At 34.1% G+C, this 15,966-nt stretch overlaps 1 protein-coding gene across 4 annotated transcripts in view; it reads left to right on the forward strand.

Moving 5' to 3' along the window:
* Nucleotides 1–15,966, forward strand: part of STXBP6 (syntaxin binding protein 6) — a 330,415-nt gene that overhangs the window by 99,061 nt on the left and 215,388 nt on the right. For all 4 annotated transcript variants that reach the window (XM_051977329.1, XM_051977326.1, XM_051977328.1 and 1 more), the window contains exon 2: nt 10,617–10,802. In XM_051977329.1, the coding sequence (XP_051833289.1) occupies nt 10,649–10,802 (154 nt within the window). In that variant the 5' untranslated portion in view covers nt 10,617–10,648. The remainder of the gene's footprint in view (nt 1–10,616; nt 10,803–15,966) is intronic.

Genomic DNA, 15,966 nt, shown 5'->3' on the forward strand with positions numbered 1-15,966 from the left:
TTCATTGGTGGAAAGTTCTCCCTTTTAATTTTTAAGACTAACAATTTTATTTTCTTCTTTCCTTTTTCTAATCAGATTTACTAAAGGTTTATCTATTTTATTGTTTTTTTCATGAAACCAACTCTTAGTTTTATTTATTAATTCAATAGTTTTTTTTTAAACTTTCAATATTATTAATTTCTCCTTTTTAATTTTAGAATTTCAAGTTTAATATTTGACTGGGGGTTTTTAATTTGGTCTTTTTCTAGCTTTTTAAGTTGCAAGCCCAATTCATTGATCTTCTTTTTCTATATTTTCTTCAAGTAAGCCTCTAAAGATTTAAAATTTCCCCTTGTTACTGCTTTGGCTGCGTCCCACAAATTTTGGTATGATGTCTCATCATTGTCATTTTCTTGGGTGAAATTATTAATTGTGTCTATGATTTGCTGTTTCACCCAATCATTCTTTAAGATGAGATTATTTAGTTTCCCATTACTTTTTGTTCTGTTTACCCCTAGCTTTTTGTTGAATGTAGTTTTTATTGCATTGGGATCTGAAAAGAATGCATTTACTATTTCTCCCTTCCTGTATTTAATTTTGAGGTTTTTATGTCCTAATATATGGTCAATTTTTGTATAGGTTCCATGAACTGCTGAGAAGAAAGTATGCTCCTTTCTGTCTCCATTCACTTTTCTCCAAAGAGCTATCATATCTAATTTTTCTAATATTTTATTTACCTCTTTAATTTCTTTCTTATTTGTTTTGTGGTTTGATTTATCTAATTCTGAGAGTACAATGTTGAGATCTCCCACTATTATAGTTTTGCTGTCTATTTCTCCTTGCAACTCTTTTAGCTTTTTCTTTAAGAAGTTAGATGCTATACCACTTGGTGCATATATGTTTAGTATTGATATTGCTTCATTGTCTATAGTACCCTTTAGCAAGATATACTTTCCTTCACTATCTCTTTTAATCAGATCAATTTTTGCTTTTGCTTGATCTGACATAAGGAAAGTAGCCATCTCTTTTATCAAAATATGTATCATTACTATCTTGTGTTTACATTTAAATGATTATTTATTTTCTTTTTAATTGAATGTAGACTTTTCTTCTGTTATATGGTTGTATAGCTTTATCCTTGCTAATGCTGCCTGGTTTAAATAATGAGCTCCTTGAAGGCAGGAGTAGGTTTTGTTAACTTGTTACTAATTAGCTGTGTGGGAGTCTGCAGTGCCCTGGGTGTTTAGTCAAGGGTGTAGGATGCCAACAAATTTAGCTCCTTTACCAGCTTGACTTTTTACTGCCTTTGTTCATTTTAATGAAGCATGACTGTTCAATAGACACATTCTTATTTGCTCTTCCCTCAGGTCTAAAGCTTAGTTTGAGACACTTGGGACTAGTTTATAGGACATCTCAGAATGAGAAAAGCATATCCTTATAGTGTTTTTTCTCTGTGTGATGAGCTTTAGCACTGTCATGTTTCAAGTTAACTTGTTTTCCATTTACAACTTCTCTCTTTTTAAAGATCCAGTGAAGTTTCCTTTCTTCTGATTTATTAATGTTAGTTTATTTTAAGTTGATTGACAGGAACAGGGATAAAATTTGCAACAGGAAAGTGTAAATAATTGAATATAAACATTGTCCTTTGATTTAAAATGTACAGGGGACAGGTGTGCATACTGGGTATATACTAAGAGGGAAGATAGGGAATTAAAATAGCCTAGAGTTGTTATTGAAGTAGAATGTGAGTCACTGGCTCCCCCTCTCTCTCTTTATTAGTTTATATTAACAATAGTTATTGTTACAAAGAAGAAACTTCATCTCTTTTAGCACCAGTAGCATTATACATAGAAAAATATGATAGAGCCAGCAGTCTGTAACACTGCTCAGGATGCTTTCTCCATGTCTTGGAACTTAGTTCTATTTCCTTCATCCTAGTTTCATTCTATGGTTAGGGAATAAGTGGCTCCTTTCAGAGAGTACATGTTGTGGGTAATTACTGCCAAAATATAAGGGGTGGGTGTGTGTGTGTGTGTGTGTGTGTGTGTGTGTGTGTGTGTGGTGTAAAATCTCCCATGAGACAGGTTTTGGTCAGGCAAGGTCAGTATTAATCAAAAGATGCTAGAGGAATAAAAGAAAATTCTATAATAGTAGAAATATTCCTGGAACCCATTGTTACCCTGGAAAATTCACATCAGCCTCTTTCTCTTTTCTGAAATTATCTTTCTAAATCAGTTCTTGATTGTTTCAGTGACTTCTAGTTAGCCTATTTGCTGGTAATACTAGCCTAAGAATCTTAGTCTTTTATAATTTTAAAGCTTGAAATCATCTTTAGATTTTATAAGTAATGTAAAAAGAGAAAATTGAGGCTCACAAAAGGCAGTTTATTCAGTTACACAGTAAGTTAGGGGTAGAAATAGGTCTAAATCCTAAACAGTTTTTAATTTTTTTTGTTTTTCCCACTGCACTGTCAGGTTACTTCAAGAGAAAGATGGGCATATAACTAGAAACAATTATTGTTTATGGAAAAAATACATATGTGTATTATATATGTGTGGGTACGTTTGTATATACATATATAATGTATCTGTGTTTGTGTATATGAGTTTCTGTGTATAAAGGTGTGTGTGTATACATATATACATATGCATATATGAACACATGCAATGTAATTTCTTGAGGAATAATATAACTGAACAGTTAATTTATTGAGTATCCACTATGAATGAACACTGTTCTAGAAATAAGAGAGATAGAAAGAAAATTGTATAAGGGTCACTGTTCTTATAAGATTTATAGTCTTAGTAGACTAAATTGAAGTAAAGTCTGGTCTTATTGGTATGGTTATTTGCTTTCTTGATGCAGATTAGGATTCATCTATATTTTTATTATCTAGTTTATGCTATTCCATGTATCCTCCACATAAAATGTTTTCAATGTTTTGGAGGCCTTCTTTCTGGGTGGTTTTTTATTTTTTATTTTTTAACTTCAAAGGCATATCCTTTATTCCACATTTCACATCCTGGTGATGTGACTCAGTTGCTTCCTTCTCTGGTCACTTGCTATGTATAGAAAAACAAAACAAAGATATTTTTATGTTACTCTGGCTAATACATTCATATTTTTACTTATTGTTTGTGCTGCCATAATTTTCTCTTTTCTTATTTAGTAGGTTTTTTTTAGTAGCTATGTGACCATGAATAGAGCATCCAGAATGCCTAAGTTAGAATTCTACATCACACATTTAGCTGTATCACTCTGGGAACTTAACTGTGTGCCTCAGTTTCTTCCCTGACAAAATGGGTATAGTAATAATAGCATCAGCTATTATTGTTGTGTATATCAAATGATTTAATATATTAAGCACTTTGGGAACCTAAAGTATTATATAGCTACTAGCTAGTTATAATAATTAATAATAATATTCTCTGAAGGCTGTCTTCAAATTAATCTCTCACAGTAACAATCTTGATAATTATGATTTCTGTGTATCCCTAAATATGCACCCTTATTCAGAATCCTTACTTGTTTTCTTAGTGTGTTGAATTCAGTTTCTAGATTATGACAAAAATAATGATGGCATTTTGAAATAACTTGGAAAATACAAATCACATAGAAATAAAGATGTAGTTTCAAGTTTTGTATCTCATCACCAAAATACTTCGCCTCCTTCTCCCACACCTCCGAAAAAAAGCCAAAACCAAACAAAAACCTAGTCTGTTGCATTGGCATCTAACCTTTTCTTTAGTTTCTTCATTGAACTATGTACTGTGTGTTAAGTATTATGCATATTGTTTGTTATTCAATGTGTGTACTTTCTGAGAAGAATTGAGCTTTAATACCATCCCAAAAGTGGCATTGAATTTTGTTAGTTATAAGGTATCCTGTAGTAACTACTTTTTAAAACAGTTGTCCTCCTATGATCAAGTAAATCAATAGTCAACTCAAAACAAAGGCATTTACTAAAGATGGTATGGTAAAGCTACTTCCTCCCATAGATATGGAGCATATTCTCCCAACATACTGTTTGTGGAAAGAATGGGCAGTAATTTATTGTGGGAGTGAAAAATAGATGTAGGGAAGACATAAGGACAAAGCACCTTACAACTCTGAACCTGCAGGATCTGAACCTGCCAGTTCTCTTGTATTATCCTGACTCAGTTTCCCTAATTTTCCTGACTCAGTTTCCTTAAATTGTCCTGCCTTGTTTTCCCTGAATTGTTCTGCCTCATTTCCTAATTGTCCTGCAATACCACCCCTCCCTCCTAATCATGATGATCCAGATAAGGAGAAAGGCCTTCTATCTTAGGCATCATCAGAATGTTGGTTGCCTCTATCCATTCTGTAATTCCAATTATCAAATGCCTCCCATGGCTTCCCCAATCCTGTCAGAACTGGATTGTTAGTCCCATGTTCCTGCTCTCAGTGCTCTGACTCTGCTCCTGCCTCAGTCTACCCCTGTATCTGAGCCATGTGTATATATATATATATGTCATTGGGAACTCACATTATTTGCTGGATTCTTGGAGATGATAGTCTCATTCAGCCTGGGGCCAAACCATGAATCCCTTTGGTTCCAGTAAATCTCTCTTTTTTCAAATAAATTATTAAAAACTCTCTAATCTCTATCTTGCCTCAGTTTCTCTGGTATTACACTATGTGGTCCTAATAGAGCTCCTTTAGATGCAATGACTCTGTCATATATCTTTCTCTGTCATATATCTTTCTCAGCAGAACTTTCAAGGTTTGTTCTTTATAGCTTGATTCTTAATTGCTATCTTCATTCTCTTTTGAGTTCCCATCTTTTTTTTCTTCTGTCAGAGATCTTACTCTAACAAGATGTTTTCATCTTTGGATGACTGCTTTTTTGTTAATATGTGTGTGAATTTTATATTTTAAATCCTTCACCTGTCTTTTTTCTTGATTAGACAGAATCTGGATTGTTTAATGCTTGATAGGATGAAAAGAGGAGAAATCCTTATCCACTTCTTACAACTTTCTCAAACACAAAGTATTCTTGAACCTGAATAACTTGGACTCTTTCTTTCTGGGAAGTTAGAATCCCAATAGTCTCTAGTTTCAGCTCAGTTGTATTCCTTGGCTGAAGTATGGCTACCTTTTTTTAGAAAGACCCACAGACTCTTGCTCTATGACAGGCAAATCTTTTCTCAGTTTACTCCTTCAGGATTTCTGCCTTGAGGCTTGTCACATTCCATTTAGGAGATGGAAGTGCAGTTTATCCTTTACTTTTTGACCAATCTTTTTGGTATAGATCTGGAGCAACTTGGTTGGAGATCTCACTCTAACTTATGGTAACTGACCTTTATGTTTCCCAAATCTTCATTTCTATAGACTAGGTTATAAACTAGGCAGTGACTATTTGCTGAATAATCATGAAATATTTGGAGTGCAGGGTTCCCAAGTTTTGTTTTTAAATTTCAAGTCCCTCATGTCATTCCATGCAGATGAGTAAATGGGGGTGGAGTAGGGGTGGTGGTGAGGTAAGATGATAAACTAGAAATATTATTCATTGTATCTTCTAGCTGCTTAAATGATTACCTGTTCTTTTTATGTACATAAAAACTACTGAAAGCCTCATATCTTTTATAAGATACAAATAAACCTTCCACATTTTTGTATCCTTTGTAAAGGGCAAAATGATCTAATGAAATCTAAAAAAGATATACCCTTTAAAAGATACAAATATAAACTGAAAAGAACCTTTATATCTCATTGTCTCTGTCACTTATTCTTTCATTCTATATTTTAATTAATCTCTATTTTCAAAGAATTTAACCTTCATTACAGGAAATTTAACTGTTTCAAAATAGAACTTGCTTTAATAAACTTTTCAAAAGGAAGATGATTTGTCCATGATTATATCATTGGTCTTTTAAATGAGGAGCTAGAATATTTACATTGATTTTGATTGCATATGAATGGCACCTACTGAAGACCATTGGTAGATGTTGAGCTAGGAAAGACTGATACGTTTTTTCTATTTTAAGAGGTTTTATATACTTACTAGTGTATTCTTATAGCACTGAGAATTTATGTGGCTTTATATTCACTCATATATACATGTGCACACTCTGTGTGTGTGTGTGTGTGTGTGTGTGTGTGTGTGCATAATACACACACACACATACACACATATATACACACATATATATATACACACACACACTTTATAAACTCCATGTTTTAGGTGCCTTAGGAACATTCCTAGGACTTAGATCTCCCAAGTGACAGATGGGGTATAAACTGCTTTGATAAGACAAATTTTCTATACTAAGGGAATCACAGATTTTTCTTTTGTGGCTAAATATTTTCACAGAGGATTTTTAACCATGATTCCTATAGCTGCAAAAATAGTAGCAGGTATCAAGCTTCCTCTTTGTCCAGAGAATCAATAGTATCTTTATGCAATGTAAAGAGACTGCTGGGAAATTGTTAAAGCTCCAATTTTGAGTGATTCTTGAACCTTAAACAATTATATTACAGTCATTCTGTTTCTGTCAAGCAAGGCATCAGGTTAACAAAGGCAGTTAGCTGACTTCACTTAGAAGACATAGTGAAAATTGATACTTTACAAATTGGAAGGAACAGCATAATAGCCATGCTCTCTGATAGAAGGGCACAAAATGCAAAGATTCTCATTTTCTTTAGGTCGATTGTAAATGAAACAGACTGGAGTTGACTAACAAAGTACTTGTTAATGTAGTTACATTGCCTTCCTCTGGTCTTGCCTCTCCTCATTGGTTCTGATCTGTTACCTGTCAATTAATGACCATACATTGATGTGTAGATAAGTAGAAACATATGATAGAACTGATGAGGTGGCTCAAAAAAAAAATTTTGGAGTCCTAGGTGAGAAATAACAAGGTTTGGGGAAGTTATGTTGGATTTCACAGTTCTTAAGATTTCAGTTATATGGTTTGACTTAGATTATATTGGGTATGGCTTCTTGTGGTCGTCCTCTAGTATATTCCAAATTTGTTGGAAGACCAGTTCATTCTCTCTTTTTCCCAGTTTTATGATACTCAGTGATGTCTTAGATCTCTAAATTCTTATGCTGTCAATCCCTTTTCAATTTGGCAGCTGTTATCATGTGAAGTTTTCAAATCTTATGATAATGATTTCAGAAAAACATATCCTTTTCTTGTCTGCTTTTTTCCTTTTTTATTATCATTTTTTTTAATTGGTCAAAGGAAGATTGAAACTGATGTACTTTCACTCTTTTTCTTAAGGTTCATGGAAATCTGATGAAGTACTTTGATGTTAGATAGGTGCAAATGTGATAATGATGGTGATTGTCATTTACAATGTTCTAGTACTTAAAGACTTCTTGGGGAGAAAAATATTGAATAGCTCCTATTAAATCGTAGTTTGCTATTTGAATTGGTCAAATCAGATTGCTCTGGTTTCTTTCTGATTTTTCTGTTTTAGTTGTTGTTCAGCCATGTTTGAATCTATGTGACACCAAGGATTTTTGTGCATAAAGTTTTCTTGGCAAAGATCCTTCAGCGGTTTCCCTTTTTACAGATGAGGAACTGAAGCAAATAGGGATTAGGTGATTTGCTTAGAGTCACACAAGTAATAACCTTCTCGTACCAGTTTTGAACTCAGATCTTATTGGCTCCAAGCCTGGTACTCTTGCAGCTCCATCAATTTCAGAAACTTGAATTAATTATTTCATTTAGCACAGATCAAGTGTGTGTGTGTGTGTGTGTGTGTGTGTATCCTCATAAAAAACTGAAATTATGAGCCAAGAACTATGCAGAGATAGAAATAACTAGTGAAAAGATGTGTTCTCTGCTCTCATGAAGCATTCAGTCTAGCAGATGGGAAAGACATAGTTATAAGCACACACTATTACATGCTAAGGGCTTTAGAGACAGAGGTCCACAGCAAAATGTTAAGTGAATTATATCACTTGACAAATTCATGCCATCAGAAAGAAGAAAAGAAGAAGAAAATTCTGAAAATACCCTCTTTGTTCCTGATCTCTTTTCATATTCCAGACTACATCATTCCATTAAAAAACAAAAACCATTTCCTAAGAAGACATTGCTTCTGTCCCACTTAGATCTCAGTAATAGATCTTGTCTTATTTGGTGTTCTTTAATAAGCCAAATAAGCTATTACAGAACAGATAGTAGATGGCTGTACTCTTGGAGGATCAGCCTCACTTGTTATTTATTGGATACAGTTTTCAGGAAACTTAAGTCATAGGAAATAAACCTTTATATGTTTCAGTTTATTTTCTTCAGTGACTAGAATGAATGGAGTAGTAGTTTAGATAGCATGAGACTTAAATTTAGACAGCTAAGTGGTATAATTGATGGGGAAACTGATTTTGGAGTTAGAAAACATAAGTTCAAATCCTGCTTCAGACATTTACTGGCATTGTGAACCCAGGCAAGTTGTTTAAATCCCTTTTTTACCTTAGTTTCCTCATCTCTAAAATGAGGATTATAATAGCACTTATCTCCCAGGTGGAGATGAGATGTCTAGAAAAATGAGAATCTAGGGAAAAAAGGCTAGATGTCTTAAGATGTTAACACTGAAAAATAGGGTATTTGGCCTAAGTTAAAGTCATTAAGTTTTTAGCCTAATCAAGGGGAGGGGAGAACATAATTAAATTAATGGCCTTTCGACTTCAGAAATAGTTCAGTGCCTGCTTTGTGCAGAGCTTGCCATTTAGTAAGAAAATAACATGATCTCTGTCCTGTAGAAGCAATTCAATCATGTCCAAATCTTGGAGTTTTCTTGGGAGAAATACTGGAGTGTTTTGGCATTCCTTTCTCCATATGCATAAAATGATTAAGGCAAACAAAGTTAAATGGTTTGCCCACAGTAACACAGCTGGTAAGTATATGAGACCAGATATAAACTCACAACTATGAGACTTCTTTACTCCAGGCCTGAAAATCTATTGCCTAGCAGACTTAAAGAAGTCTAATTCTATAAGTATTCAGCCACAGGAAAATACAGTATAATATAGTTTATAGTGTAATAGGAGTGAGGGGGGAAATAAAAGGCATCAAATACTTATATTCTTAAATTTCTTGATATATTTTGTTTAAATACAAGAGTCACTTACCTTCAAAGGCTGATAGATTTAGAGATAGAAGAAACCTCTTAAATTGTCTTAATTATCTCTTATATATTATATTATTATCTTATATATTTTATAAATATGTAATGTTTAGATGTGAGAGGATGTGACTACTTAGTAGTGTAACACACATAGTGGCAGAGATTGAATCTAATTCATTTGCCTTCCAATCTAGAATTCTTTCCACATTGACATGCTGACTGCCTTGCAGGCATTCAGATAAATTCTTTTATATTCCCAAATCTGAATCTATCAAGTGGCAATGAAGTGATGCAGTGAAGAGAGGTTTTGGACTCGGAATCAAGAAGGTTTGAGTTCACATCATATCCCAGATGTTTATTAGTTGTGTAACTTTTGGAAAAGAGTCACTTATTCTTTCTTAGCCTCAGTTTTCTCATATGAAAATGGGGATAATAATAGCACCTACTTCCCAGGATTATTGTTCACAACCAAATGATATATAGCATATTTAAAGTATTTTGCAAAAACCTTTGCAAGTTCTTTTGAGGTACTATTTACCGATTGCTAACAGAAAAAAGGTATGTGTCTTTCAACTTCAACTTAGTAGTGATGTTTACTTTTATTTGAACAGAATCTTTTTTTAGAGAAACAGTTTTATTTGCAATTAGAGGAGTTGTAGAGGAATTGCAATGACCTCTGAATTAAGGATTCTTGGGCAATGGACTAGGCTCTTAGTTGGGGCCTAGAGGACCTTGTTCCAGGGTGAGGGAGAGGTGACATTAGTGACATAGCACTGAACTTGGCATTGGGTTTACATTTGAATATTGGCTCTGTGACTGCCTTTATGACCTTGGATTAGTATATTTGGGCTTCAGTTTCCTGCAGGATAAAGATGTTGAACTATCTAACAAAGTCTTTTAAAGCGTTAGATTTATGATTCTATGATGTTAGATTTAGAAGTCATCAGAGGGGATATATTAACAAACTAGAGGACACTTTGGAGTAGTTAATTTCTCCCAAGAAAGGCATTAGGGTGGATGTACCTAATTGTTTATGGAAGTAATTAAGTTGAGGATTAAGCTCTTTTAATGAAATCGCAGTGAGTTATAAGTAATGGTTAACCTAGAAATTGAAACATATCATAAAAAATAATTTGCTGCCTATTTTACATATCCTTATAATATTATCATATTCATGGTACCATATAAAACTATAGTTTGTAGCACTAAAGAATACTGGGACAGCTAAATGGCACAGTGGATAGAGCCCTGAACTTGGAATCAGGAAGAGTCATCTTCAAGAGTTCAAATCTGGTCTGAGACACTCAATCAACTCCCTTTGCTTCAGTTTCCTCATCTATAAAATGAGCTAGAAAAGGAAATGGTAAACCACTTCTAGTATCTTTGTCAAGAAAACAACAAAATGGGACTATAAAGAATTGAATATGACAATAAGAATACTATTGTGTAATGTTATTCTATAGTATCTTTTAATATTCTTATAGGGAATCTTACAGTATCATTAACTTCAATCATCTTTGTGGTTTTTGCTTTAGCAAAATTACTGGGTATCCATTTTTGATCTACAATGAGTGCCAAATCTGCAATCAGCAAAGAAATTTTTGCACCCCTTGATGAGAGGATGCTGGGAGCTGTCCAAGTCAAGAGGAGAACGAAGAAAAGGATTCCTTTCCTAGCAACTGGGGGTCAAGGCGAATATCTAACTTACATCTGCCTGTCAGGTAAGGTGGGGGGAAATGATTCTAATTGCAACTTTATACTTAAAAATGATTAATTCTCAGTTATGCAGAGCCTAATTGTCCAATCAGCATATAATTCGTGCCCTTTGTCTCTCTAGTTTCCTACTCCTGTACCTTTGTTTGACCTTGCTTCTATAATGGCAATGAGGGGAGGAAATTTGACTAAGGGTTTTTAGGTGAATTTGGGAATTAATGCGTCCATGTATTACTTTTTTATTCAGTGCTGCAGATGATGGAGGGTTTACTAGCTTTTCTTTTTTCACTTATTTTATAATTATTTCTGGTTATCTGGAAGGATTGTTCATTGCTGATAGTATCAGCAGCAACTTTCATTTGTATAACTGGAGTAGATAAGCAGTGATGGGTGATGTCAGAAGATGAATCTTGGCACCTTTTGGAAGGTGAGAATGTCTACAAGGCTCTCAGCTCTTTGCATTGTCTGACAGCAGGTGACTTGTCAGGCAGATGGATCCCTTTTATTAAATTCCCTTTGAGCATTTCTTTCCTTTTATGATTGAGACTGTAAGGCATTGCTGCAGGATTTATTCTGGACTCATAACTCAGATTTTTCTGATAAAAATTAGAATGGGACTCCCATAGAGTTAGAGGAATTTCCACTTTGACTTTGGGCATACAGAAAGACCATATTTGAGTCTGTTGCTTTGGACCGAGTAGGAGATGAATTGATTCTTTTCCAATTCCTTTTATTATTCTGTGAGAATGATTTCTTTTGCTTTCCTCTTTTCATCCTTTCTTTTTTTTTCCCCTTTTGGTCATTGTGTTAGACATAAAAATTTAACTGGAATATATTTCAGAGAGATGGTGATTTTTTCCCTAGGAAAAAACATGATTGCACATGTATAATCATATTTTGTCTGAAAAAGTGTTTTCAGCTTGTCCTTACTTAGGCCATAAATTGGAACAAAATGAGGCACAGGTAAAATATCTAAGGTAGGATAAAAAAGTTTACTTAGAGCTGAGAAAATATTATCTGCAAGATTACAGCATGGATTTGGGTGAGCAAAGCTTCATTCCTCCTATGTTGTTCTTCTAAGAAGGCTGAGAAAAGCTGCTGACTCCTTCCTTGTACTTGGACCCTAGGAAGTTACATCAGTGCCTCAAATCTTAGTCCTCTCAGCTAGTTAGATCTTAAGGGTGATGTTATTAAAGCAGGCTAAATATCAGATATTGGGCTTACCACAAAAGAGAATATAGAATTTAAAGGTCAGTGGAAACTTAGAGATCATTAAATTTAACCCCATTTACTTTACAGATGAGGAAACTGAAGTCCCAGATAGTGAAGTGACCACGTGTTTTATTTTGGTTATAGAAGAATAATAAAGACAAAAATTGGGCAACTAGATGACTGAGTCGATAGAGCACTAGGCCTGGAATAAGCTTCAGAAATCAAATCCAGCTTCAGATTCTTACTAGCTGTGTGATTTTGGCCAAGTCATTTAACCTTTGTGTACTTTAATTCCCTGGAGAAGGAAATGGCAAATCATTCCAGTATTTTCGCCAAGAAAACTCCATGACTAGTATGGTCTACTGTGTCATGAAGACTTGAACATGACTGAAACACAGCAGCAAGAGATAAAAGATGTTAGGAAGAAAAAAAGACTGGAATGAACATCGTTGTGTTCCATTATCAGTTAGATTACATAACTTTCAAGGTTTCTTCCAGGTGTCAGATTTTGTGATTCTTTCATTTGCCCAATGCCAGTTAGGCAATAAGTTTCAGAGTCTTATTTTGAAATGAAGTCATCTTATTCTAAATCAGGCATTCTTTCTTCTGTCCTACATTTGCTTAGAAACATAGTTCCCTGCTAAGGCTATTTTTTAATATGGCTTTTTAAGCTTTAGTTTTAGAAAATAAAAATAAGAGAGACTTCTGATTGATCTTAGACCTTATATACTTTCCTTTCAAATGCTAGATCATAATATTTATTTGCCTTTTGACTTTGTAGATTCAAAGCACATACATATACATTCTTATTTAAAGCTTGTAGGGTACTATCCCCATATTAATAGATGAGAAATCAGACTACACTGAAGATTGAAATATGATTCTAATTTAATTTGTGTAATTAATGGACATTTGAGTACCAATAAGATAAAGGCTATAGGAGGCAGTTTGGTGTAGTGTCCAGAGAGCTAGCTTTGGACTTGACAAGATCTGGGTTCAAGTCTTGCCTTTTCTCATGGACAAATCAATGCCTTTGGCATATACAACTATAAAGCATGAAGTTGGTAGTCAGCATCAGTGAAGGAAGTTTCTGTTTTGTCAATAAAATCATAGATCTTGGCCCTTTCACTGGTCCATGCCTCCCTAAATCTGCCATTCCCCAAAAAGAATGGAAATTTAATGACAGAAGATATTAGGCATACATCCTAAGGAAATCATTAGTAAAAAGAGAGGTTCCATATATACCAACATATTGAAAGCAAAATTTTTTGTATCAGCAAAGAATTGGAAACAAAGTGAATGAATACTAGTTTATCAGGCAATGGCTAAACAAATAGTGATATATCAGTATAATGGAATATAATACTGTACTGTAAGAAATGAAGAATATGAATACAGAAAAGCATGGAGAGATTTAGATAAACTGATGCGAATTGGTAGCTAGAATCAATAAAGCAACATATCCAGTAACCATAGTGATATAATTAGAAGAACCAACACAAAACCATCTTTAAAAATTACAAAGAATAGCCCCTCCCCCCAAAAAATGTAAGAAGTTATCCTTTCTACCCCACCAGATTTCTTTGCAGAGTTTTAACTTTACAAAGGGGTATATGGGTGTGAAACAATCTATGTATTTTCAGATTTTTTTTCAACACATAAATTGGTTTTGCTGGGGGTTTTTTTGTCCTCTTAATTAAAAAAATAAATTCTGTGTCTTATGGGGATAGCTTTCTGGGGAGGAAGAATGAAGACAGATACAATGTAAAATGTAAGTGATGTAAAAATAAAGGAAATACATTAACAAAACATTTTAAAAATAAACTATATGGAATCTTTCTAGGAATAGTATCACAAGACTTCGTTGTTAGTGAGAATAGGTCCTTGGAGTTTTTTTTTTAAAAGTGTTTCTTGTATCAGTAATGAGAACATTTCATCAAGCTGAAAAACAATTTGATTTATTGCTGAGTTGAATCTGAGACTGTGGGGATTTTGGCAAGATTAGCCCTTGGATAGAAAATGATAATATCTGGTCATTTTGCTTATATCCTATTTTGTAGTGCTGTTTTTGTTGTTTTGTTTTTTGTTTTTTGTTTGTTTGTTTTTAGGAAGTAATGATAAGGGAAAAGTGGCCTTTTGGTCCAAAATCTAACAGTTCTTCACTATGTATATAACTGAACAGTTTTGCTTAAATTTTGGCTATTCATTATTGCCCGCCTATTTCTATTTGTCCCATGCAAGAGTGATAGGAAGATTCTGACAACCTGATCTCTGTGAGATAGCATAATCATTTCCTCTGCAATTTAGGATAATGACCTGGGAAGGGGAAAAGCTTGGTTATAGGAGGACTGGAGATTTTGAACAAATACCCATCATCTTCAAACTTCAAATCTAAAACTCAGAGCTGTGCTTTTCCACTGCTTTCTGATTAAGAAAAATCCTTTGTTTCCACCAGCTCTTACCACTTGACTGTTTTAAGTTACGTATAAGGATAGATTGTTGAAATAGATATGACATTTAGGCAGATAATATAACTGAAGGGGAGGGGAGAGGGAGCTGAGTGAGATTGACACCAGAGTCTTTCCAATTCTGATTTATTTTTTTAATTGAGAGGGAAGAATAAAGAAGCATCATTCACAGTTTGCATTATTTTCACACTTTGGGTTCAATCAAGGAATTGGTAGCAGTTTGTGGAGTCCACCTGCTGCTTGAAGATATGTCAGTCTCATCCTTGAGGATGTTTGCCAAAGCCAAATTCAGATTCTTCTCATTCTGACTGTGATTATCTTTCCATTTTAGTAGAGAAGATAGCAGTAGAGCATCTTATTAATTGTGTCTTTCTTAGTTCTGATTGTGTGGGGGGGTTTTCTTCCTTTTTCCTTTTTAAGCACAAATTTCTCTCAACCTTGTCCTCATTCCTAATCCATAACTTTGAATCAAGAGTATTGTTCTCCTGTTTTGAATTGCACAAGCAGCTGCCAAACAAAAATTTGGTCTGAAATGAGACTGACCCCTTCAGTCTCCTCTAAGTAATTTTGAGTATAATGGTGAAAGTGATAGGGTTGATTGAGAATCATTTATTTTGAAGCCATTGAAATTGTAGAATTTAGAGCTGTCAGGGACCTTACAAGTGACCTCATTGTGACTTGTTTAAGTCAGTGATATAATCAGTATTCAGGCCTTCTCCAAATTCAGTAAGATGTGTTTTTTTTTTTTTTTTTTTTGGGGGGGTGCTATTTGTTTGGTTTGTTTTTACTTGTTTTGTTTTGTTTTGAACTGACTTCAGGGTAGTAATCTGAAAAGATTTTTTTGCCAGTTCTGCAGAGAGAATACAAAGTTAAAAGGAGTATTAAATTATATACACATTATATATTCCTAACATTTTTTATGAATATATACTTTTTTCCTCACCTAAGTTGTTTTGAATTTTTTATTTATATAGTGCTTTAATTCTATTTTTCTTGACCCTTCACCTAGTAGGATTCCTATTTTGTTGAGTAGAAGTCTGTTAATGACCATGATGCTTATTAAATGTTAAAATGAGTTATCTAGGGAAGTGATGAAATGTCTTTTAAGATAAGAGAGGAATCAGGAACAGAGAGAGAAAGAGAGAGAGAGAGAAAGACAGAGGGACAGACAGAGAAAGGGAGAAAGGGAAATGAGAGAGAGAGAGAGAGAGAAGCATGTATGGGGAAGAGGGAGAAGGTGTGTAAGATGAAGCAGACTGGTCCTTTTTGGAATGATTTAGTATATAATTTGTAAAAGGGAAGCACCATAGTTTAGTAGAAAAAAAACAGCCAAGAGGCCAGTATCACTGAGTGGAAGAGTACATATATGGGAATAATGTTTAAGAAGATTGGAAAAGTAGGAGGGGGCCAGTTTTAAAGGGCTTTGAATGCTAAACAACATTTTGTATTTGTTCCTAGAGGCAATAGAGAGCCATTGGAGTTCATTTAGTGG

This window comes from Antechinus flavipes, chromosome 2, assembly GCF_016432865.1.
Source record: "Antechinus flavipes isolate AdamAnt ecotype Samford, QLD, Australia chromosome 2, AdamAnt_v2, whole genome shotgun sequence".
NCBI lineage: Eukaryota > Metazoa > Chordata > Mammalia > Dasyuromorphia > Dasyuridae > Antechinus > Antechinus flavipes.